This window comes from Sebastes fasciatus, chromosome 1 (assembly GCF_043250625.1).
Source record: "Sebastes fasciatus isolate fSebFas1 chromosome 1, fSebFas1.pri, whole genome shotgun sequence".
Classification (NCBI taxonomy): Eukaryota; Metazoa; Chordata; class Actinopteri; order Perciformes; family Sebastidae; genus Sebastes; species Sebastes fasciatus.
In genome coordinates this window covers 1,108,921-1,133,489 of record NC_133795.1, presented here as the reverse complement: position 1 = coordinate 1,133,489, position 24,569 = coordinate 1,108,921, and the positions used below count along the sequence as shown (strand labels likewise).

General features: G+C 42.3%; 3 protein-coding genes across 4 annotated transcripts in view; 1 reads left to right on the top strand and 2 right to left on the bottom strand.

Annotated features, from left to right (window-relative positions):
• Window positions 1-24,569, top strand: part of znf831 (zinc finger protein 831) — a 123,908-nt gene that overhangs the window by 60,561 nt on the left and 38,778 nt on the right. The gene's annotated exons all lie outside the window — the stretch shown is intronic.
• On the bottom strand, window positions 11,115-15,371 carry pdrg1 (p53 and DNA-damage regulated 1). The gene is made up of 5 exons (XM_074660655.1): window positions 15,197-15,371; window positions 12,529-12,604; window positions 12,254-12,328; window positions 12,052-12,132; window positions 11,115-11,644 (listed from the first exon to the last, which is right to left on the bottom strand). Exons 1-5 carry the CDS (start codon window positions 15,347-15,349, stop codon window positions 11,562-11,564), a joined length of 468 nt encoding a protein of 155 aa, XP_074516756.1. The 5' UTR covers window positions 15,350-15,371; the 3' UTR covers window positions 11,115-11,561.
• On the bottom strand, window positions 16,990-21,553 carry LOC141782511 (uncharacterized). The gene is made up of 4 exons (XM_074659383.1): window positions 21,174-21,553; window positions 20,794-20,878; window positions 18,791-18,858; window positions 16,990-18,710 (listed from the first exon to the last, which is right to left on the bottom strand). Exons 1-4 carry the CDS (start codon window positions 21,302-21,304, stop codon window positions 17,354-17,356), a joined length of 1,641 nt encoding a protein of 546 aa, XP_074515484.1. The 5' UTR covers window positions 21,305-21,553; the 3' UTR covers window positions 16,990-17,353.

The window sequence follows — 24,569 nt, the reverse complement described above, 5'->3', positions numbered from 1 at the left end:
TGTCCGGTCTGGGAGTTGTCCGTGTTTTCGTCTTACAACTTTAACCCTTTCACAGCGTGTTTTCACTTCATCAAAGTTACATTTGATCGACTATAAATGTCTTATTCAGCGTTCAGTTGTAATTAGCTCCACCCTCTAGTGTCACTTCGGGTTGCAAAAAAATTGGCGACGGCCAAAATGCCGAACTCAAAGCTTCAAAACCGTAGTCCACAAACCAACGGGGGACGACACGGTGACTACGTCCTCTTCTTATATACAGTCAATGGTTAATCCACACCAAACAGAGAAAATCATTTCAAATTGATGTTTCTTTGGCAAGTGTGCGCACAGTTGAACTCTCAGCCTCCACTTGTTTCTGGCATTTTGAACGTTTCCTGAATAACTTTTGTGCAGAGAAGATAACGTTCAGCGATTGTTACCTAATGACATGGCAACATATTTCAACATCAATTTACATGCAGAAAACCGGTTTTACTTTATGATAATATGTCCTTTTTAATTAATCACAAGCAAATATATACGTGCTCTTCCGTTGTTGTGTGACGTCAGATAGCAGCTTCTTCTTCGTGAAGTCGGGATCGATGGATTTACCCAAAGTTAACAAGTCAGAACTCTGACTTTGAGTGTCGTTCCATTGTACTTTTTTTAGTAGGAGGTCGGAAATCTTTGAATTCTGAGTTGTCTGGAACGACCCATTCTCCTGCAAATGTTTGTCACAGCCCAGTTATGCCTATGCATTACGGCGTATCCACACTGGGAACGTCAGAAGCGCGTGGCGGCTGCGTGCCTCACGTGTTCACACCAGCTTGGATTCAGCTGCGTTTCTGCTGCTGCTGTCAGCTCTTTCTTTCTACATAGAGTTTGCATTTCATAACGGCCGTTTCATTTCATTATAAATGTCATTTATATTTATTTTAGACAGAGAAAGGTTCAGAAACGTTTGGTAATTTGTAAATAATAGTAATAATGCATCATTAAAACTCTGTACTATATTCATTCATGGAGCTCTGCAAGTCACTGCATGTTCTACAACACTATCCTGCACATATTTCAGAATAAAAGCCTTGTGTCTACAGAAAAAAAACACTTGAGGGCTTTTATTTTGAAATGAAAGCAGGAAGTGTTGATTTAAAAATAAGTCTTGACTTTTTTTTCATGTCTAACATATTCTACAGATACAGACATGTAAACTGTAGTAATGTTGCTGATATGATGTCAATATACAGTCAATAGATCACCTTCACTGTCTGTTGCCGCTGTGAGACGCGCAGCTCGCGTCAAAAATAGGCAGCCACGCAAGCAGTGTGGCTGCTCTAACCTGTTAACACGGCCGCCTAAGTAAAAAACAACAGGTAACGCAGCCGCCACGCGCTGCTGACGTTTCTGATGTGGCCGAGGCTTTACGTCCATATTGGGCGATTCATCACGTTCTCATCCCAACTCAGGCAACAAATCCAGTGTAGTTAGGTTTAAGAAAAAACTACATGGTTGGGCTTAAAACTACCACGCTTTTACAGTGAAAATGAAACTAAACGTTGTGAACACAAACAGCTGATTGTAACGTGACACACGTGACACAAACAGCGGCCTCCTTGATGAAAGCCTTGTGTTTGTTGGACCCGTCCATCTCCTCGTCTCCTACCCACCCGCTGTGTCTCTTTCGCTCTTTAAACTACGTCACCACACCCCCGGCGCTCGCTCTCTCTCTGAGCGTTTACTGTTGCCGCGGATCGGTTTACATTACAGTTAATGGAACACCTGGTCCGTTACATACTGATGCTAAATGTCATGTGTGGCGGTACCAAGTGCTGATGGCCGTGACAAAGCCTCGGTATTTAACGCCCTGGGAATGAGAACGGGGGGTGGGGGAGAGTTCTGTCCATCGCCAACGTCCACACCTGTTAGTAATGAGTGTCGCTGTGGCAGCTGGATGCACTAATTACACTAACACTATATATGCTTTAATCTCACAGGAGGTTTAAAGGCCTGCTCCTGAAGGAAGGAAATGAGAAACAGGGAACGGTAACTTCAGCTGAGTAAAGACCCGACTTACTGCCAGTCAGGAGGAATAACACGGTTTCTTTACATGGACTACAAACACCATCAGCGAGCATTAACCGGCCCGACGTCACACATTCCTGTGGAGCTGTAGAGCTGAAGCTTCATACCAAAACCCAACTGAGGGGGGGATGCAAAAGAATAACGATTACAGTCAAACATACGGCCCGGGGGCCAGAACCGGCCCGCCAAAGGATCCAATCTGCAAATAAATAGTGGAAAAGTAATTTAATAAAATGTACTGCTATTCCTATTTGGTCATAATAAGAGAAGCAGGCCCTACGCTGGATACGTCACTAGTAGGGATGCACCGATACCACTTCTTTCAGACCAAGTACAAGTACTTACATTTGGGTACTCTCCGATACCGGGTACCAACACGAGTACTTCTCTGTGTCTAAAGACCCTCGTTAACAGCCAGCTGGAGGGTGTGAGCGACACACGGCAGGCTGGGGAGTCCCGCATACGAGGTGGTGCGCCGCCACCGGCTCTAGGTCAGCTTGGAAAGGCTCAGGGCAAAGGTGCTTCCCGGGGCTGTGGACAAAGCGTCCTCAGTGCGTTGTTCCCCCAGGGCGGGGCTCGGCCCACGTAAAAGGCGCCAAGGGTCTGCGGCGATGTCGGCAACCCACCCGACCCGTCTTGAAACACGGACTAAGTCTAACGCACGCGCGAGTCAGAGGGACAGACTACGTATAGCCCGTTTCACACAGCCTGTTAAAGGTGGAAATATTGAGCCGTTATTCCGCCTCGCTGTTCTGTATGAACGGTACGGAGACGGAGTGCGGGGGAAAGAGTTGTTCGAACTTTTAGGACCTAATGATTTAAATAAGGGCTAATCAAGTGTTCGTACTGGGAAGTTGATTTACCTAAAAAAAAATTATCTGGTGATTTACAGACGTCTTTTTTCCGATGTAAGTCTACGGGGAAAAGGACACGGAGGTTCTCCAGCCGCCGTTTGGCCTCTAGGAAAATTGGCATCAACGACCGGCGCTCTTCCTGGGGGCTTGGTTGAAAGTCATGTTGAGCATCACGAAGAAAATCAATATAAAATTTGATTCTATGTACACAAATCAAATAGATTCAATTTCGTGACTATTTCCTGAGCTGCCGTGAGACTGTGTTGAATGTTCAGGAGCCGCCGTGGAAAATGTCTTTGTACAAAAAGGTGAAAAGAGGACACAGAGTGTCGGTGGACCGGTTCTTATTTCTCTACAGAGGTAAACGGGAGTGATCGGTTTGTCAACAGCACCTTTCAGTGCTCTCAAGGAAAAATAATATTCAGCATCATAATCAGATTCATCACGGTGAAAAATACAAGAAGTTGCCGAGACATCTGAGAACAGAGAAGATGAAGGAATCGTTGGCAGGTTTGAGGAAGCGGCAGTCTGTTTTTAGTCGTAGTCGAGAGATCATCATTGTTCATCATCTGTTCTGTAAATGGATTGTTCATTTAAAGTTCTCAGAATGTAGATGCTCTTTCTACTAAAAGAAAGGGAAACATTTAGAGGTGTTGGTTTTACTAGTTGAGATCGAATTGAGCTGTATGTGGCTCATTAAACGGGCTACTGTATATTATGTAAGAATCAGAAATTGCTTGTTGACAGTGACACCTGTGTTTTTTTGTGCTTCCATGGAGTTTGTGTTGGAGTCTGAGTTGTGGTGGAGGCTCGTCGTTTATTGGCGTTAGCGGACTCCATTTTTAACCAAACGCTAGCTGTCGTTGCACACCGTTAGCCCTGTAAGCGGAGCGCGCATGACGTCACATCCGTTGGATTTTCCCGGAAAAATCGTCCCGTATTCTTCACATTAAAGTCAGTCTACTGGCTGAGACAGGAAACCCAGAAAGTCACGGAAGGTCTCATTTTTAAGGTTAGATTACAACCTGTTCACACACTGGCAAAAAACATGCTTAAAATGTATACATGTAATAACTTACATACAGTCCCTTTAACTAAAATGAGTTTGACACCCCTGGTAGGACATTTAGTCAGTGTTATCAGAAGATCGAACACAAAATGAATGATTGTTCACTGTGGGAAGTTTGTCTGCAAACAGTTGAGCAAAAACAATAAGGATAAGACTGACTAAAACAACAGGCCAACATATGACATGAAAACTAGGTGATGAGGACTGGGAGGAGAGCCAGGGTTGATGTCCTGCAGGGTTGATGAGCTGATGTGTTGTAGGTGAAACAGCTCGGCAGCAATCAGGGAGCTGGTAGAGAAACAATGTGATACACAATAATGAATGAAAAGACCGTCATCCACCTGCTCACCTGTTTCCACCCGTTCTCTCCATCATAGGACCGGCCGGCCGATGAGCCGCTGTACGGAGCCGGGAATGAAGACTGGAGTGCAGCTAGCTGGCTAGCATGTAGTCCATCAATGACCTCTGACCCCATGATGACACACGTTGAGTGACAGCCCCCTCATTTACATAATGAGGCAGACATGCATAAAGAAATGTCAAAATGAATTGAGAAAATGCAACATAAATTGATATTTCTGTTTTAATTTGCTTCTGTATTTATTTATCTTTATATTAATTCCCTTATTCATTTACTGGTCTGTTTAATTTTCCCTTTTATTTACTTATGTATGTATTTTTATTATTTTTTAAATGTATTTAAATAATAGATATATAATAGATAGATAAGGAAATAGATAAGGGGTGAAATGCAAATGGAAAATCACGCAGAAATAAATACATACATTTAAAAATAAATATAAAATAAATAAAAAAATAAGTGCAAGAATACATAATAAATAAATGCATAAATAAATAAAAAATTAAATTAAAATAAATTACATTACAAAGTTAATAAAAAATAAATACATAAATAGGGAAACTAAACAGAAGAGTAAATAAATAAAGAAGCAAATTAAAACAGAAATATCAATTTATGTCACAGTTTATCAATTCATTAATTGCTTACATTTTTATTTAACATGCCGGGACTCCTTGGAGGCGGTGATGTGGTGTTAGCCACCTGAGAGAAGACAGGCCCGGAGACCACCACATAACTGTACTGCATCATACGGTGTGTGTGGCGTTCCCAAAGCCGCCACTGTCTGCAGGGAGTCGGGAATACAGCTGCTCTCCAGCATGCGGCGGTTAAACTGCCTGCTGCTCCGGAGCTGGAGGAGACTGAAGAGCTTCCAGCAGTCGGCCAACAGCTCAACTTCTACCTTTGACTACACAAAGGCTTCTTTCTTTTGTTTCAGCACAGCTAAACCAACCATTGTTACATTACCATGGTTACACACTGACTCTTTTTAACTGTCACTGTGTCAGTGTGACGGGAAAACTACACAGAAAAGGCTCCCAGCATAACTGCTCGAGTTAAACCACAGATGATGTTGAATCATGTCCTCAGAGTTTACTGGGAGGGAGGTCTGGAACATCCTGCTCAGCCGGATGACGATGGATGGATGGATGGACGGATCCACATCTTTATTTCTAAGAGCGTACGGTATGTATCTACACCTTTATTTCTAAGAGCGTACGGTATGTATCTACACCTTTATTTCTAAGAGCGTACGGTATGTATCTACACCTTTATTTCTAAGAGCGTACGGTATATATCTACACCTTTATTTCTAAGAGCGTACGGTATGTATCTACACCTTTATTTCTAAGAGCGTACAGTATGTATCCACACCTTTATTTCTAAGAGCGTACAGTATGTATCCACACCTTTATTTCTAAGAGCGTACAGTATGTATCTACACCTTTATTTCTAAGAGCGTACGGTATATATCTACACCTTTATTTCTAAGAGCGTACAGTATGTATCTACACCTTTATTTCTAAGAGCGTACAGTATGTATCTACACCTTTATTTCTAAGAGCGTACAGTATGTATCTACACCTTTATTTCTAAGAGCGTACAGTATGTATCTACACCTTTATTTCTAAGAGCGTACAGTATGTATCTACACCTTTATTTCTAAGAGCATACAGTATGTATCTACACCTTTATTTCTAAGAGCGTACAGTATGTATCTACACCTTTATTTCTAAGAGCGTACAGTATGTATCTACACCTTTATTTCTAAGAGCGTACAGTATGTATCTACACCTTTATTTCTAAGAGCATACAGTATGTATCTACACCTTTATTTCTAAGAGCGTACGGTATGTATCTACACCTTTATTTCTAAGAGCGTACAGTATGTATCTACACCTTTATTTCTAAGAGCGTACGGTATGTATCTACACCTTTATTTCTAAGAGCGTACAGTATGTATCTACACCTTTATTTCTAAGAGCGTACAGTATGTATCTACACCTTTATTTCTAAGAGCGTACAGTATGTATCTACACCTTTATTTCTAAGAGCATACAGTATGTATCTACACCTTTATTTCTAAGAGCGTACGGTATGTATCTACACCTTTATTTCTAAGAGCGTACAGTATGTATCTACACCTTTATTTCTAAGAGCGTACAGTATGTATCTACACCTTTATTTCTAAGAGCGTACAGTATGTATCTACACCTTCTCAGTAAATCCCTGACCTCTTCCTGTCTGCCTGAGTTGAGGTTCTCCTCCCTTTGTTGCCAGAATCCTGCGGCTGTGACAGATTGGACAGGAAGTGTGTATTCATCATCTTACTCTAGCTCGGCGCGGGACACGTTCCTCTTAATTTGTTGGGCCGAAAAAGGTCCTGAAGGGTTAATCAGAAACAGACTGAAGCTGAAGGCCTCCTGCAGAGGGGACAGAGACAGAGAGACTGATTTTGATTTACATGGAACACCAGCAGTGCGGTTTTATCACAGCTGTCAGAAGCCTGCCGAGCTGCCAGAGAATGTGAAGCGCCTACAGACCGTATACAAGAAGAGCATCACACATGAGTGGCTTTAAATGTAGATCAAGTATCCGATAACACAGGCTCACTAAAAACTATGGCGGGAAATATGAGGTCATGCTTAGGTAGAGACTAGTTGAAACTGTGTGACGTCTGAGGGTTATTGAGAGTAACTGGGACACTGACAGACTCTGCTGTTTGTTTTTAAATGTCATCTTCATCTGAGCACCACAAACACAACTCACCGCCCACAAGTGCTAATACGATACCATGTGTTCTGGTACCCACAGCAACACAATACTTTATGATACCTTACGACAAAAACCCTCATTTAACTGAAGACACCAAACTTATCAAATGTTACAAAATGTTACCAAATGTGGTGTGATGACCTTGAAAAGTGAAGCAATGTGGTTCCTTAACAAAAAAAAAAAACACTATTTTTCTCTACCAGTTTTGCACTCCACTATTTTTCAGATTCTTTTGTCTTGGAAATTTACGACTTTATAATCTCACAATTTTGTGACTCACAGTTTTTTTCTTGTAAATTTGCCACTTTAATTCATGAGAGTATCTGAGTTTTTTCTTGTAAATATGACTTTATAATATCGTCAATTTTTAGTTTTTTTTCTTGTAAAACATTTTTATAATCTCACAAATTTGTGAGTTTTTTCTCGTAATTTTGCCACTTTAATCAAAGAGAATATCAGAGTTTCTTCTCCTGAATGTATGACTTCATAATCTTGCAATTTCTGTTTTTTTTCTCGTACATTTGCCATTTTAATCTTTGAGAATAACCAAGTTTTTTCTTGTAAATTTGCCATTTTAATTCATGAGTGTATCTGAGGTTTTTTTCTTGTAAAACGTGTTTATAATCTCGCAAATTTGTGAGTTTTTTTTTATATATATATATACACACACACACACACACACAAGCAGCCGCACAAGAACCTGAATAAATACCGTCTAAAGATGATTTAAAGATGCTCTAATCAAACAAACACATGTGAAACACGGACAACTCCAAGACCGGACAACGCCGTGGTAGCGGGGCATGACGGGCACAGCAGCAGCACGTCTTAAGACGTCTTGAGCAAGGTCCTTAACCCATCAGTTTAATTGTTTGCTATATTTAGAATATTTTTGCCGGTTTACCTCGCAGTGAGACAGCTATACAGTCTGTGTTTCTGACGGGGAACATTGAAAAAACTGTAATTTTACCTGGCAGAACACGGGGCTGCTGGTCTACCGCTGCCTCCATCGGTTCGTTTGTTTGTGTTATTGTGTGACTTTGGTTAGTTCAGGTTCACCAAAGTCAGAAAAGGCTGTCTGACAGCGAGGTAAAGCGTCAATAATATTGTAAATATAGCGTACACTTAAACTGATGTTGATTTTTTTTCAGGTGTGTCTTTCTTGTAGGTGTCTAAAATAGGTTTTGCTGCCGGCCCCGTCCACAGCAGCACACTGCTTTGCTTCCGTGCATTAACCGAGGAGGGTGAAAAGAGGAGATGTCACGCATCATCACCGCGTCATAATTATGAGGTACAACACACGTGCAGTTAAAATCTGGTCTGCACTCGCCGAAATTGAGTCAATAGGCTCGTTGGAGACGAGCTGCGCCTCGCCTGGAAAGTAACGGAAAGCTGCGGTCAAGTCGGACAGTGTCCAGACGTTTCCAGCAGAATTCAAAGAATTTACAGGAAGTCACAGAGAAAGTGACTTCCTGTTATATCTGATCTGTAGGCCACAGCCTCTTTCAGTCAGCCTCAGCGGTAACTCCTGTCTGCTTCTCCAAGCAGGGGGGGGGGTACTGTACCTCATACAACCTCACTTCTAAACACCCAAACTATCCCTTTAACCGACACGACTCTCAGCCAAGTCTGTCAGAATGAATATCTCTGATCGCCCAGACTTCACATTTACATCTGCAGCTCGGTGGCGGTACATATTCTGAGGTTTCTGCACTCATAAACAGCCAATAACTTACAGTAAATCATTACTCCGGGTTCTGCAGATTTGGGTTGATGACAACTAAATGAGATCTTTTCTCTCAAATGCCATTAAACAGTTGAATCTCTCAGCAGGAAGGAGCCACACACACACACACACACACACACACACACACACACACACACACACACACTGCTAACAAACGCTCTCCACACACGGGCTGTTTACAGTTTGTTTATTAATCAATGCAGATAAATGTATTAAGTTCTCTCCCAAAGAGCGACGCGTGTGTTCATCATACATCTTGTTAATCCATCCGTAGCAGCTGCTCTCTGGCAGATCGGCCTTCAAACCGGTGAATAATGTCAGCTAAGAGACACTGATTTGTTCTTTGATACGTCTCCATCCACACTGCCAAACCCACTATAATTACACATAGTTTATGGATTTATTTTTATTGCTCTTGGGTGTGAATAATTCCCTCTTGTAGTGTAGTGGAGGCACACGTTGTATAATCAATCATCGCTTTCACAGATAGACGACAAACTGCTGTGTGTCATGCGAGTCATTTTCTTAACATAGCACCGTTGCGTGCCTCGTCGGGTATAATTGTCTCACATTTGAGATGATCAGCAGGTTCCCATCCTTTGACTCATAAATTCATCAATCACTCGTCACTCAGCTGGTTCCAGGTCTGAGAGCGGTGGCACGCAACCAAAGTCAGAGAGAAACAAAACCACCACCTCTGCAACACACTAACAACCCTACCGATGTGACTGCTGTTTCTGTCTCCCGTCACCCGAGGCTATCCGTGTCTTCTCATGCTCAGTGGCATGTCAGACCAAAGAATTACACTCAATACACCTATTTACAGTTTATTCCCCGGGGGGACTGCTCACGGCTTGTTTATCACTCACAGTGTAATTAAGGATGTACGGTATGTCTCAGTCACAGACAAACAACAAAACAAGAAGTCATACTGAAGGTAAAGTGAGAGCAACTCACTGAACAAAAAACACAAATCACACTGAATCATAAACATTTAAATATATTCATAGAGAAGAAGGTTGATCGAGTTAAAGGAGAACAACTTGCAAACTAGTTAAACAATACGAAAACAAACGATTCACATCTTGAACATCTGCAGAGTTTAACCTTCCAAGAACTCGTTGTGGTTTTATAAAGCAGCGCTGCATTGACAGCAGGCTGACTGAAGACTGGCTGTGAGGCAGCGAGTGAATCAAAGCTCTGTTCTTCTGGTCTACACTTACACTACACCGCCACCTTGTGGCCACTAACCGGCCACATGGGCCTGAACTCCCACTCAAACTCTACAGGAGGTCATCATGTCAGAGGCCCTGTTCAGACCCGGTACTAACATGCATCCTCAGTGATCGGATCACAAGTGGACAACTCTCAGTACAGGTGTGAACACACATAAGACGCATTGAGGACGGATCTTTCAGACCACATTCAGAGGTGGTCTGGGCCTCATATGACCTCATTCTGTTAGCAGTGTGTAGTGAATGTGTCCTGGTCACATTAAGGACCGCTACTCATCTGATGTCCAGCTGGGATCACCGCGCCCCTCAGGTGAATAAACAGCCTCTGTGCTCTACTGTATCCTGTCAGTACGACTGTATTTTATTAAACTATATCTTGTTTATAGGCTACATATCTACAGACTATCAGACTGGGAAACAGGAAGTGCATTATTATCATTCTGTCGGAGATGTGTCGCTGTCTTTGTTCCGCTGCGTTGCGCGGAGCTGACACCCGACCGTCCGCCCGCCTGTTCTCTCTCCTCCCCGGCTCTCTGGAGCGCTGTACCCGTGTGTGGAGACGCATTCTAATACTAGGTGTGGATAGACGTACATAGAGCTGTCCACTTGTGATCCGATCACTGAGGACGCATGTTAATACCAGGTCTGATCAGGGTCCAGGTCTGAACAGGGTCCAGGTCTGAACAGGGTCCAGGTCTGAACAGGGTCCAGGTCTGAACAGGGTCCAGGTCTGATCAGGGTCCAGGTCTGAACAGGGTCCAGGTCTGAACAGGGTCCAGGTCTGAACAGGGTCCTCCTGTCCGGTCTCACAGAGCGATCAGCATTTATTTCTATGGATGGTTTAAAGCAGATGTTGTCACAGCGGGAGGGCGGGCCTCCAGACTAAAATATGACATTAGTTATCAAAAGGAGATCACAGAGAAGCCTAAAGGTGTGTGGTTTAGTTAAAGAGATGCAGTCAGAGGACAGGAGTCTGAAGTTATGTCAAACAGAAATATGAGGATATCTTGGCTCAGTGTCTATGAGTTTAATAACATAATCATGATCCTACAGACTTCCTCCTCCAGCAGTGGAACCGGCTGTTCTCATGCACCGTTTGTAGATATACCTACTAAAAGTAATGCACTGTAATTCATATATATCCAATGAAATCCAATCATAAGTAATCCACATAAATGTGAACCAGGAAGTGTCTCAACTTTGCTTTTTGTCATTTTTAAAACCTAAAATACAAAGTTTGACAAGAATTTCAAAAATGTCCTAAAGGTAATAATCCTGGAGGCTAATGTGGCATCATGAGATCATCCAGAGGTCATCCAGAGGTTAGCACGGTACAGTAACATCTGCACAGCTGAGAGCTGCAGGTGAGGCTCTTGTCCGTGTGTCCTCAGATATATCCAGCGGTTTGCAGATGTGATGTCATCTCTGTCTTAGTGATGTCATCTCTATCTTAGTGATGTCATCTCTTCAAAAGGCCGTTGATAGCTTTGATTTCATCGGTGGACAGAGGAGAGAGGTTGTAGCCTCTCAGCTCCGGTTTCCCTGCAAACAAACAAACAAAGAGACTCCAGAGTGAGTTCAGACATCATCACAAGTGTTTTCTACTTGTTTTTCCTCTCAGGGTTTCACAGGCCCAAAGACTAACAGTCCAAGTGTCTCCTAGATTCCTTTCCTTGCCTCCTCTCCTCGTGTCTTAGTCTTGCCCGCGAGAGGAGGAGGAGGCAAGGAAGAGATGCGAGGAGAGGAGTCAAGGCAACAGGCATCTATCAGAATGAGACATCCTAGACTCGGAGCCGTCATTTTAAAGCGACGTTAATTAAACATGACATGTGGCATATTGTGCCTCGCAGAACACCGGACTGTTTTAATGTGTTTTAAAGAATTAGTTTGGATTCACCAAAAACACACAATAACACAAACAAGCTGGACAGCTGGAGCGCTCTTCATACCTTGCATCTCATTAAGACGATTGACTTTTGCTTTCAGTCCATTGCGGAGGTCGTTTATCTCCTTGTCCAGCTGCTCCTGGTCTACAGGGGAGAAACAAAGAGGTCAGGATGATCTCGTAGGTAGCTTCAATATGTCAACAACAAATCTATTTATTTATATAAATACAATCAATTCAGATTTCATTAACTGGATTGTTTTTACCTTTCTGAATCATCTCTCTCGTCTTCAATTTGGGAAATTTGATGAACATGTTTCCGAAGCAAACCTTCACTTTGTCTGCAAAGGACAGCAGCGTTTAGTCAACAACCAGGATTACAACCGTACACTCCTGATCTCCACCGTGAGACCACCGGGATGACTGTTCTCATAACCTAAACCAATGTGTCCATGAGCAAAGATGTGCATGAATGAACGCACTGAAACGTCCACATCAACGAAGCCCTTTCTCTTCTCTGACAACATGAAGGGTCTCTCACCTGAATCTGACATTTCATTCTTCAGAGCGTTCAACGCCTCTCTGTTCCTGTTCCTCTTTGAGTCCAGGTCCACGATCTGAAACATCCACAGAGGACATTACAACATACACACAGAGACACAGAGAACATTAGTCCTCCACATGTAGAGACACAGAGAACATTAGTCCTCCAGAGACACAGAGACACAGAAAACATTAGTCCTCCACATGTAGAGACACAGAGAACATTAGTCCTCCAGAGACACAGAGACCATTAGTCCTCCACATGTAGAGACACAGAGACACAGAGACACAGAGACACAGAGACACAGAGACACAGAGACACAGAGACACAGAGACCATTAGTCCTCCACATGTAGAGACACAGAGACACAGAGACACAGAGACACAGAGACACAGAGACACAGAGACACAGAGACACAGAGACCATTAGTCCTCCACATGTAGAGACACAGTAGCTGATGCTTCTTCATCATGGGATGTGAAAAAGTAAAAAGAAGCTAAAAGCAGTTTTCATTCCAGTCTGTGGAGACTTGGTTTGGGAACCGGAGGGTCGCCAGTTCAAGTAACCTGGACGGACCGAGTACGGACCGAGTTTGGACTGTGGACCGGTAGCTGGAGAGGTGCCAGTTCACCTCCTGGGCACTGCCGAGGTGCCCTTGAGCAAGACCTCCAAACTGCTCCTCAGGCTGTGCATAGTAGCTGCCCACTGCTCCTCATCATCGCCGTGGGGACTTTGTCAGGTGGCATTAATTTAAATGTCTTTTTGTTGCATATCATTGCAATAAACTGAGTGATCATCAAAATACTAAGACATTCATGTACTGTAACATTACATTACAGTTCAATACAACATTCATGTATTAAATATCACCTGAAACACCGTGTCAGCTGCGACGTTGGTGGACTTAATGCATTTTATTTAATGATATTTGTGTTCCTTCATTTAGTAATTGAGGTGGATAATTTATTAGAAACCGTTTCAATATAATGCAGTCCAATAAAGATTCATCTCCGGGTTACCAAAGACTACTATTACCAATCAATACTATAGCTCACATCAGGCTTTGAACAATGATTCATCTGTGGATTACAGGTCAGCCCTTGGACCTAACATCATATTTACCGTTACAGTATTACTTTGCATTGCTCAATGTTTTTTTCCTGGTCGGTGTATTTCGTTATTTTATGTCTGACCCATATCAACACAGAGCTTCACAGAGCTTCCAAACCATGCTGCCGGGGAAGCTTATCTTCTTTTTAATACTTTATTTCAAAAGTTCAACACAATATATTTGCATGTTCAGATTTTTCATTACAATTCTGCAAAAAATATTTAACAGTGTATAAATAAATGATTAATTATACAACAAATTCAATGTAAGAATAATAAATGAATAAAACTCAATTTTAATTTAAAAAAAAAAAAAACATTCAGGGTCTGTTAAACAATTTGGAATAAATTTAAAATGTCTAAACAATTTAATAGTTTTAGTCAATTTAGAATTTTTTATTTTTAAGTAATCAAATATAGTTAAATATGTTTTAAAATTAAAAAAGGAGGGTATTATTTTAAGCCATATATCATTTTATGTAGATAATATTTTGCTGGGATAATAATCATAATTATGTAAATCTCATCAGCTGATAAACTGTGATTGTTGACATTAATACCTCAATATCTGTTAGTATGATATATTTCTTTTCTAAATGTTTTGAGAGATTCTTCTTGTATATTGGTAGAATTTAAATTCTTATTTTATTGTAACGTTTTTATCTATTCTTTTGTGATTATACTGTTTAACTTGCACCAACAGAACCAGAGCAGATCCCCAGTGTGTTCCTCTCACACCTGGATATCAACACCTTTCTGATCTGATCTGATCTGATCTGATCTGATCTGGTTCTGATCTGATCTGGTCTGATCTGATCTGATCTGATCTGGTCTGGTCTGGTCTGGTTCTGGTTCTGATCTGATCTGATCTGGTCTGATCTGGTTCTGGTTCTGATCTGATCTGATCTGGTTCTGGTTCTGATCTGATCTGATCTGATCTGATCTGATCTGGTCTGGTTCTGGTTCTGATCTGATCTGATCTGGTCTGATCTGGTTCTGGTTCTGATCTGATCTGATCTGATCTGATCTGGTCTGATCTGGTTCTGGTTCTGATCTGATCTGATCTGGTTCTGGTTCTGGTTCTGATCTGATCTGATCTGATCTGATCTGATCTGGTTCTGGTTCTGGTTCTGATCTGATCTGATCTGATCTGATCTGGTTCTGGTTCTGGTTCTGATCTGATCTGATCTGATCTGATCTGATTCTGGTTCTGGTTCTGATCTGGTCTGGTTCTGGTTCTGATCTGATCTGATCTGGTCTGATCTGATCTGGTTCTGGTTCTGATCTGATTCTGGTTCTGATCTGATTCTGTGAATGAAACCAATCTACAAACATGATCAATAGTTTCCTCTTCCTCTGCAGAAAGTGATTCTATTTATAACAGTTAGGATGAACTTTAGCAGAGTATGATCTAGTTATCCTCTCTGCTATCGATCAGCTGATCTATTGATCCTCTCAGCTGATCTAGTTATCCTCTCTGCTATCGATCAGCTGATCTATTGATCCTCTCAGCTGATCCTAACCTCAGGATGTAGAGTCAGTTGAAACTCTCTACCTGTTGTCTAGAGGTGAGGACCTCCTCAGCTGCCTCCTCTACGGCTGTCAGATCCTCCAGAACCCGCTGAGCTGCAGAGTCCATGCTGCCTGTGTCACTATAATAACACGTCCGACCTGAAACAAGGACAGGAAGCAGGAAGGACCGCTTCATGATGGTTCCTCCTCTTCTTCTTCTTCTTTGGTGTTTATTGGCGGTTGGTAAACCAGCTTATAGCAGCATGACCGCCTCCTGCTGGTCTACTGGAGTGTGGCGCAGGAGATTGGCAGGAAAATAAATTAATTAATTAATCAAATTACATTTTTTTATTTTTTTTTTAAACAATAAAATAAAAATTTAATAATAATAATTATTATTATTATTATTATTATTAATAATAATAATAATAATAATTAAATTCTCTCCATTATTCCTGTTGCCTTTAAGTAATTAATTAGTAGATTGTGTTCTTTCTTAGAGGTCTTTCCTAGCAGATTGTAATATTTCCATCATCTACTCCTGATAGACATTCCCTTCTTTCTTCGTCTTATTTTTTGCACTCTATAAGAACATGCTTGACAGTTTCAGGTTTATTACAGTGCGTGCATAGTCCAGTTGGGTGTTTGTCTATTCTCTGGAGTGTTTGGTTTAATCCTGTATGTCCTATTCTCAGACGGGTAATGACCATCTCTTCCCTTGAGCTCCTACATGTGTCTGAATACTGTACAGATCAGATGTCTCCCTGTGTCACTGAAGTCCCAGTATTCTTGCCAGGTTTTGTGCATGTAGTCCTTAATGATGGTTTTAACCTCTGCTTTACTTAACGGTATTTGTATGTCAATTAAGTGTCGTTTTAATGATTGTTTGGCCAATATATCTGCATTCTCATTTCCTTCCACCCCTATGTGTGCAGGAACCCAAAGGAAGGAGATATCCAATCCCCTACAATGCAGTCTGAGGAGCACTTTGAAAATCTCATACAAAACATCCTGCATGCAGCCTTCATGGTGGCTGTGTCACTTTACAAATACGTCTGATCTGAAACAAGGACTGGAAGCAGAAAGGACCGCTTCATGATGGTTCCCCACTAACAGAGTCTCTAGATATACTAGATGTACTAGATGTGCCCTACAGGACAATATTTACTTGCTCTGTATTTTTAGCATCTTAGTTTCTCTGACTTTAACATTTTGTGACTTACATTTACTCAATGTGTAATTTAAAGTGTATATAAAGCACTTTGAGATTATGGAAATTATTATGGAGATGGATATTATTAGTCTACTACAATGAATATTCACCTTTACTCCTCAGATTTCTCTTGCAAAAATAACCATGATATTACACAAAACTACTTTTTCCACGTAATACATTCTCATTACATGTTTTTGTGACTCAACCACCTGACAATATAGGCCTTGCTTGATCCAAGTGTTTATATCCTCCTGTTCTTCTCTCCTAAACTGCCATTAAAATCAAAGTGGAACGAGGTCCAGACTCTGAATTGACCACATTCGAGCCATTGCCTGTGTCTTTTTGGCTTCATGTTTGTGGTTGTTGTTTCTCTGTAAAATCTAAAACAGTAGTTCAGTTGTCTTGCAGAATGCAGCGGAGATTCCTCCAGTATTTCCTCCCCAACCTTGACTGACCTTCATTGACCTTGACTGACCTTCCCTCCAGGTCGTTCTGCAGACAAACATCCCCTCTAGCACGATGCTGTCACCAAACACAACTTATCCACTTATGCCTTTGAAGAATGACACCTCAATCATAATTGTTTAAATCACTTTTATTATGCATTTATTTTGTTGACAAACCAAAACAGATCACTAGTAAAACTGGTGTGTGTGTGTGTGTGCGTGTGCGTGTGTTGAAAACTCCTTCATACAAATATATACATAATGAATTGTGCTGACGAAGGCTTACTGGGTTGATGTAAATCAACTAAATAGATAAATATCCACATGCTGCTCAAAGGATTTATGTAGGATTATTAGTATGTAAACATCCACTGTTGCATTAGCTTATCACAGCATCGGATTAAACATAATGATGCAACTGAGAACAAAAGACCCGAAGCATAACATCCACGAGTGAAAACAAATACTACACTTTCAGTCAGCCTGTTCAAATAAGGACTGAAAATATACATTCATAATCAAATATGAATTACAGTACTCAACTTGCTGTAACAAATTCCACCTGTTTGTGTCTGTTTGGTCTGTTTGGTCTGTTTATTGGAGAGTTTTTGGACGCGGGTAAATTGTCCATTATTGCAGTGACAGCATCTGGTTTTATTTCTCGTTCCTTGAGCTCAGCTGCTCTCCTCCGCTCCGCTCCTCCTCTCCTACACTCAGAACCACTTCGTCTTTTCACCGACGCACCTTGTTGTCTTTCGACTCCACCTCGTCTCTGCTCTGAGCCGCTCCTCCTCCTGAACCCCCCCGTCCTGTAGTCCAACACGTCCCCCAACGCTCCCAGACGGTCCCTCCCGGCCCCGACGCTGGAGTCTCTGGCAGTGGGATGAGGCTTGGCGTTAGCACCTTGAACCGGGTTGCGGATGTTACCTGAGGCTTGCATTCTCCTCAGGTGGCTGTTGGTCCTCAGCGGGCTGCCGAACCTCTGAGCTCGGGATGCAGAGCTCCTGTCTGAGGAATGCACCCGGCTCTCGCTGTAGCTCCTCTTGGGGAGCGACGAGGGCCCCCTGTGCTCCAGCGTGGGACTCAGTCTGGACTGACGGGTGGAGCGGCAGCACGACGTGGTACAGGTGGAGTAGCGGATACGGCAGAGAGTGCAGGCACAGCCGGAGAGCAGGGCAGAGTGACTGGCCAGAGAGGAGAGGAAGGTGAGGGAGAAGGCACGTTGACACTGGAGGATGCACTTTGGAGAGCTGAGGCGTGACGACGCGGCGGCAGGTGACCTGTGGCAGCCGGAGTTCACATCTGACACTGCCGACTTCCCGCCCTCCTCCTGGAGAGTCTGAATCTGGCGCCACTCCAGCTGCAGCAGCCTGTCCAGGTACCTCTCCAATGGGCCCACGGGCCTGGGCCGAGGGGCCCCCTGACCCTCCGTGTTGTAGAAGACTGCCAGCTGACTGAGGCTCCAGGAGTTGAAAGGTGGAGGTAGGAAGTCTGGGAAGTCAAAGCCAGCGCAGCCGTGTCCTCTGGGCCTGTGGCTGAGAGACGAGCCATCTTCGGCCTCGATGACCTCCGGCCTCAGCTGGAGCTGTGGAGGAACCCGAGCGGAGGGCGACACAGGAAGTCTCTCTGACTCAGACAAGTCCGTGTCGCTGTCGCCCTCTCCGTGGCCGCTCAGACTTCCTCCCTCTGGGTTCGGTGACGGCGTCTCCTGCAGATCAGGACTGGAGTCAGACAGACGGTGGCAGTGAAAGGCTGGTGTGTGTCTGCTGCCTCTGAAACCCGTGTGCTTGTGTTCCCTGTGGCTGCAGTGCTGAGCAGCCGGCTGCACCTGAGGCTCCATCCTGTCCTCTGCAGGGGACAGAGGATGGGACTTGGACTCGGAGGTTCCCTGAGCACTAGACGGAGAAGTAAATGATATTATCTCAGCATCCAGGCAGTACAGAGTGGCATGAAACTAGCACAGAAAGAATCTCACCGGTGTTGAGGAGTAACGTGTTTGGTCGTGGGGGTGTTGGGTTTCTGCTTTCGTCTTTGCTGCAGCTTCTGTGATTACAGAGAGACAACATTAATCCTGCACACATTTTCTACTCATCACTAACACATGTTCATGCTTTAAAGGTGCAATGTTTAAGATTGAGGGCGGGCGTTTGCTCCGGGAGACGGACCTTCAATTAGTGGTTAGCTGTAGAAACTCACATTAAGCCAGCCAGCGCAACGCCCTGCGCAGCGTGTCACGGCGCAGCGTGTCACGGCGCAGCGTGTCACGGCGCAGCGTGTCACGGCGCAGCGTGTCACGGCCCAGCGTGTCACGGCGCAGCGTGTCACGGCCCAGCGTGTCACGGCGCAGCGTGTCACGGCGCAGCGTGTCACGGCCCAGCGTGTCACGGCCCAGCGTGTCACGGCGCAGCGTGTCACAGCGCAGCGTGTCACGGCCCAGCGTGTCACGGCGCAGCGTGTCACGGCGCAGCGTGTCACAGCCCAGCGTGTCACGGCCCAGCGTGTCACGGCGCAGCGTGTCACAGCCCAGCGTGGCACGGCCCAGCGTGTCACGGCCCAGCGTGTCACAGCGCAGCGTGTCACGGCCCAGCGTGTCACGGCGCAGCGTGTCACGGCCCAGCGTGTCACGGCCCAGCGTGTCACGGCGCAGCGTGTCACGGCCCAGCGTGGCACAGCCCAGCGTGTCACGGCCCAGCGTGTCACAGCGCAGCGTGTCACAGCCCAGCGTGTCACAGCGCAGCGTGTCACAGCCCAGCGTGTCACGGCGCAGCGTGTCACAGCGCAGCGTGTCACGGCCCAGCGTGGCACAGCCCAGCGTGTCACAGCCCAGCGTGTCACAGTGCAGCGTGTCACAGCCCAGCGTGTCACGGCGCAGCGTGTCACAGCCCAGCGTGTCACAGCGCGGGCTGGCGCTGGGCTTACGGCTGCAACAGAAAGGATCAGACCCCCGGTGCTGGAGGTTGCTCTGACTGAATTTGAGTTGCTATTAAAGAACATATATTGATAAGAAGTGAAAGTCAATTGTTCGTTCCATTGCGACATCAGCTTCCAGCAGCAGAGCTACGCTCCCGCCATTTTGGACTGAAAGCGACTACCAGACGCCAGTAAAACGTCCGCCTACAAAGTGGCGTACAAAAATAAAACAATTCTATTGTTGCTTGGTGGATCCTGTTGGGTCTCTAAACTCTGGTGTACGGTCATAGACCTGCTCTATATATAAAGCGTCTTGAGATAACTTCTGTTGTGATTTGACGCTATACAAAAATAAATTGATTTGATTTGATTTGATTTGATATTGTCGTATTCTACCGAACTGGCCTGTGTTGAACAATAAAATATTATGAATATAATAAGAGTTTTCAGTCCAAAATGGCGGCAGCGGCTGTTGTCAAAAAGACACTAGAGTTTCGTCGACTGCTTCTATAATCTTTACAGCTAACAGCTAACCGCTAAGCGGGGCTGCAGTAGTCTCCTGGCGGCGGGGAAGACAAAACGAAAAGATTTTCATGTCTTTTACATTATAAAGCAGGTTTTAAGTGCTTTATAGTGCGTTTGAAAACAAGCCGTCAGGATTTCTGTCCATTTGTGATGTCACAAATGTACAATATTTAGACCATTACACGGTTTTAAACGTAAACATTCTAAATGTGTCCCAGTTTATTTCCTGTTGCAGTGGATGTAAATAACATCAGCTGACAGGAAGTAAACATGGACCCAAGCTGTTGCCTAGCAACGCAATTCCATTGCAATGCACTAAAACGGAGCGTTTCTGACAGACGGTGAATACAGGTATATCCAGACAGACAGTACGAGGAAAATAAAGTTGTTTTTTTAACATTACAGCATGTAAACATGTTCTAGTAGAAACACAAAATACAAGTATGAACCTGGAGATGAGCTGATACGGGACCTTTAAAACATTAAAATGTAAAATAAAACCAGTCTGATCGATTAACCGACTCAGCTCTGCTCCTCTCCTACCTTCTCATTATTATTCTCCTGACTTGGAGTCTCGTTCTGCGGCTGCGCAGGTTTCCTTTGTGACTGCCTCCTTCCCATTCTGTTGCTTTGATCAAAACAGAGAAACAGATGAAATATTAAACACAAACAATGACCCGAATAATAGAAACACACACATTGATATACAGACAGATCTGCGGTGATGTGCACAGCGCAGACATCACGGTTCTCTGACGGCTTAATAATAATCACACAGATATGAAGGATGAATACAGAAGTCTGGAGATCAGAGCAGAGCAACAACCAGCTGCTGATGCTGCAGCTGCTGCAGAGACACCAGAACATCTGTCTCCTCCAGGTCATCACCGCATCATCATCATCATCATCATCATAAATCCTACCTGTCCACATTAGGCCTGTTGTTGTTGCTCCACGGAGGCTTCTTCTTCCAGACCCTGATGGAGTCCCGGTCCCTGATGGAGACCCTCTCCGGCTGCTGTTGCGCGTCTCGCTCCTGCAGGATCGTGCCCATCCCCGCGCACGGTCCCCGCGCACAGCAGGCACCAATGGAAGATGTTCACGCGGAACCCGGAGGTGTGATCATCATGAGTGGGTTAGAGTGGGGGGGCGAGAAGAAATAAAGCTCCTGATGCTCAGAGAAACATGACGACGGGATGAACGATGCTCCTGCCGGCCAGCAGAGAGCAGCAGAGAGCAATACAAACATTACTACTACTACTACTACTACTACTAATAATAATAATAATAATAATAATAATGATAATAATTATAATAATAATAATAATAATAATGATAATAATGATAATAATAATAATAATAATAATAATGATAATAATAATAATAATAATAATAATGATAATAATAATAATGATAATAATAATAATAATAATAATAATAATGATAATAATGATAATAATGATAATAATGATAATAATAATAATGATAATAATAATAATAATAATAATAATGATAATAATGATAATAATGATAATAATAATAATAATGATAATAATAATAATAATAATAATAATGATAATAATAATAATGATAATAATAATAATAATAATAATAATGATAATAATAATAATAATAATAATAATAATAATGATAATAATGATAATAATAATAATAATAATAATAATAATGATAATAATAATAATGATAATAATGATAATAATAATAATAATAATAATAATGATGATGATGATGATGATGATAAAAAGAATTATACAAATTGTCAATATTTGTGTTTTAAATATGGAATGCACCCAGTGATATGTGTAATGTAATTGTAATGTGTAATTTGATTGTGATGTGATTATATTTTGTATTAATAATCTGAATCTGTAAAGTAACTAAAGTTGTCAGATCAATGTAGTGGAGTAAAAAGTCTAATATTTCCCTCTGAGATGTAGTGGAGTAGAAAGTAGAAAGTATTAGAACATGGAAATACTCAAGTAAAGTACAAGTACCTCAAAATTGTATTTAAGTACTTAGTTACATTCCCCCACTGAGTACATTTTATACTGTTGTGTTTTTCAAAGCATTATTTACTGCTTCTGTTGGAATAAAATAATTGCTAATTATTTAACTGCAAAGTAGTAATGTGTTTTTGAAACCTTTATTTTTTTTGTATTAAATCACACCGGGATGTTTGATGAAACTGACTGGATGTGGCACCACAGCCCTACCTAGAAGTACTTCCACCAGCCACCACTGGTGAACACATATTGTACACTTAGACCAAACGCATCGAGTTGAGGTGAGACTTTTAACTAATATTTAGACCTTTCACCATGAAACATCCTCAGTTGATTATTTAAAGGTTCCATATCAGCTCATTTTCAGGTTCATACTTGTATTTTGTGTTTCTACTAGAACATGTTTACATGCTGTAATGTTCAAAAAACACATTATTTTCCCTCGTACTGTCTGTCTGAATATACCTGTATTTAACCTCTGTCTGAAAAGCCCCGTTTTAGTGCATTGCAATGGAATTGCGTTGCTAGGCAACAGCTTGGGTCCATGTTTACTTCCTGTCAGCTGATGTGATTCACATACACTGCAACAGGAACTAAACTGGGACACATTTAGAATGTTTACGTTTAAAACCGTGTAATGATCTAAATATTGTATATTTGTGACATCACAAATGGACAAAAATCCTGACGTCTTTTTTCAAACGCACAATTTCTGAATACGAGCTGTGTGTGTTTCTCTGTATATTGAGCGTTGTGATAGTTTAACAGTATTTACATATAGCACTTAAACCTGCTTTATAATATAAAAGACATGAAAATCTCACTTTTTACAATATGGGACCTTTTGTAAAGCCAGTTATTTTCTAAAATGTTTTGTTTAAATATGCAAATGAGGCATTATGTCATTAAATATGTGCTAATTTTCATACATTTCCAGAACAGAAATGTGAACATTGGATAAAACCAGGTTCAAAATTCTTGTTTCATTTTGTTGACGTCTTACAGTCAAAGGTTTTCTACAGAGGAGATTATGGATATCTGTTTTTATCATAATGAAAAATACTAAATACTAAATAAAAAATATATTTTCTCCATGTTTTTAGTAATAAAATGTTGTATAAATCAGGCTGTGAATGACATATGAACAAACCCCTCTGTAGAAAAAGCAACATTTTAGTAACAAGCCAGCTAAAATATTCAGTTTATGTAGTTTTTAACAGTCGGCAGGAATAAAGAGAGACTCAACATGAATAAAGAGAGACTCAACAGGAATAAAGAGACTCAGCAGGAATAAAGAGAGACTCAACATGAATAAAGAGAGACTCAACAGGAATAAAGAGACTCAGCAGGAATAAAGAGAGACTCAACATGAATAAAGAGAGACTCAGCAGGAATAAAGAGAGACTCAACATGAATAAAGAGACTCAGCAGGAATAAAGAGAGACTCAACAGGAATAAAGAGAGACTCAACATGAATAAAGAGAGACTCAACAGGAATAAAGAGAGACTCAACATGAATAAAGAGACTCAACAGGAATAAAGAGAGACTCAACAGGAATAAAGAGACTCAGCAGGAATAAAGAGACTCAACAGGAATAAAGAGAGACTCAACATGAATAAAGAGACTCAACAGGAATAAAGAGAGACTCAACAGGAATAAAGAGACTCAGCAGGAATAAAGAGACTCAGCAGGAATAAAGAGACTCAACAGGAATAAAGAGAGACTCAACAGGAATAAAGAGACTCAGCAGGAATAAAGAGAGACTCAACAGGAATAAAGAGACTCAGCAGGAATAAAGAGACTCAACAGGAATAAAGAGAGACTCAACATGAATAAAGAGAGACTCAACAGGAATAAAGAGAGACTCAACAGGAATAAAGAGACTCAGCAGGAATAAAGAGAGACTCAACAGGAATAAAGAGACTCAGCAGGAATAAAGAGACTCAACAGGAATAAAGAGAGACTCAGCAGGAATAAAGAGACTCAACAGGAATAAAGAGAGACTCAGCAGGAATAAAGAGACTCAACAGGAATAAAGAGAGACTCAGCAGGAATAAAGAGACTCAACAGGAATAAAGAGACTCAACAGGAATAAAGAGAGACTCAGCAGGAATAAAGAGAGACTCAGCAGGAATAAAGAGAGACTCAACATGAATAAAGAGAGACTCAACAGGAATAAAGAGAGACTCAACAGGAATAAAGAGACTCAGCAGGAATAAAGAGAGACTCAACAGGAATAAAGAGACTCAGCAGGAATAAAGAGACTCAACAGGAATAAAGAGAGACTCAGCAGG

What these genes read in the sequence shown, in the direction of transcription:
- LOC141782511 (XM_074659383.1), bottom strand. Translation starts at nt 21,304, where the DNA reads ATGGGCACGATCCTGCAGGAGCGAGACGCGCAACAGCAGCCGGAGAGG. An exon ending in AACAGGCCTAATGTGGACAG is followed by an intron (nt 20,879 to 21,173) that starts GTAGGATTTATG and finishes TTTTGATCAAAG; the next exon opens with CAACAGAATGGGAAGGAGGC. An exon ending in AGGAGAATAATAATGAGAAG is followed by an intron (nt 18,859 to 20,793) that starts GTAGGAGAGGAG and finishes CTGTAATCACAG; the next exon opens with AAGCTGCAGCAAAGACGAAA.
- pdrg1 (XM_074660655.1), bottom strand. Translation starts at nt 15,349, where the DNA reads ATGAAGCGGTCCTTCCTGCTTCCTGTCCTTGTTTCAGGTCGGACGTGT. An exon ending in GAATGAAATGTCAGATTCAG is followed by an intron (nt 12,329 to 12,528) that starts GTGAGAGACCCT and finishes TGTCCTTTGCAG; the next exon opens with ACAAAGTGAAGGTTTGCTTC. An exon ending in GAGAGAGATGATTCAGAAAG is followed by an intron (nt 12,133 to 12,253) that starts GTAAAAACAATC and finishes TCTCCCCTGTAG; the next exon opens with ACCAGGAGCAGCTGGACAAG.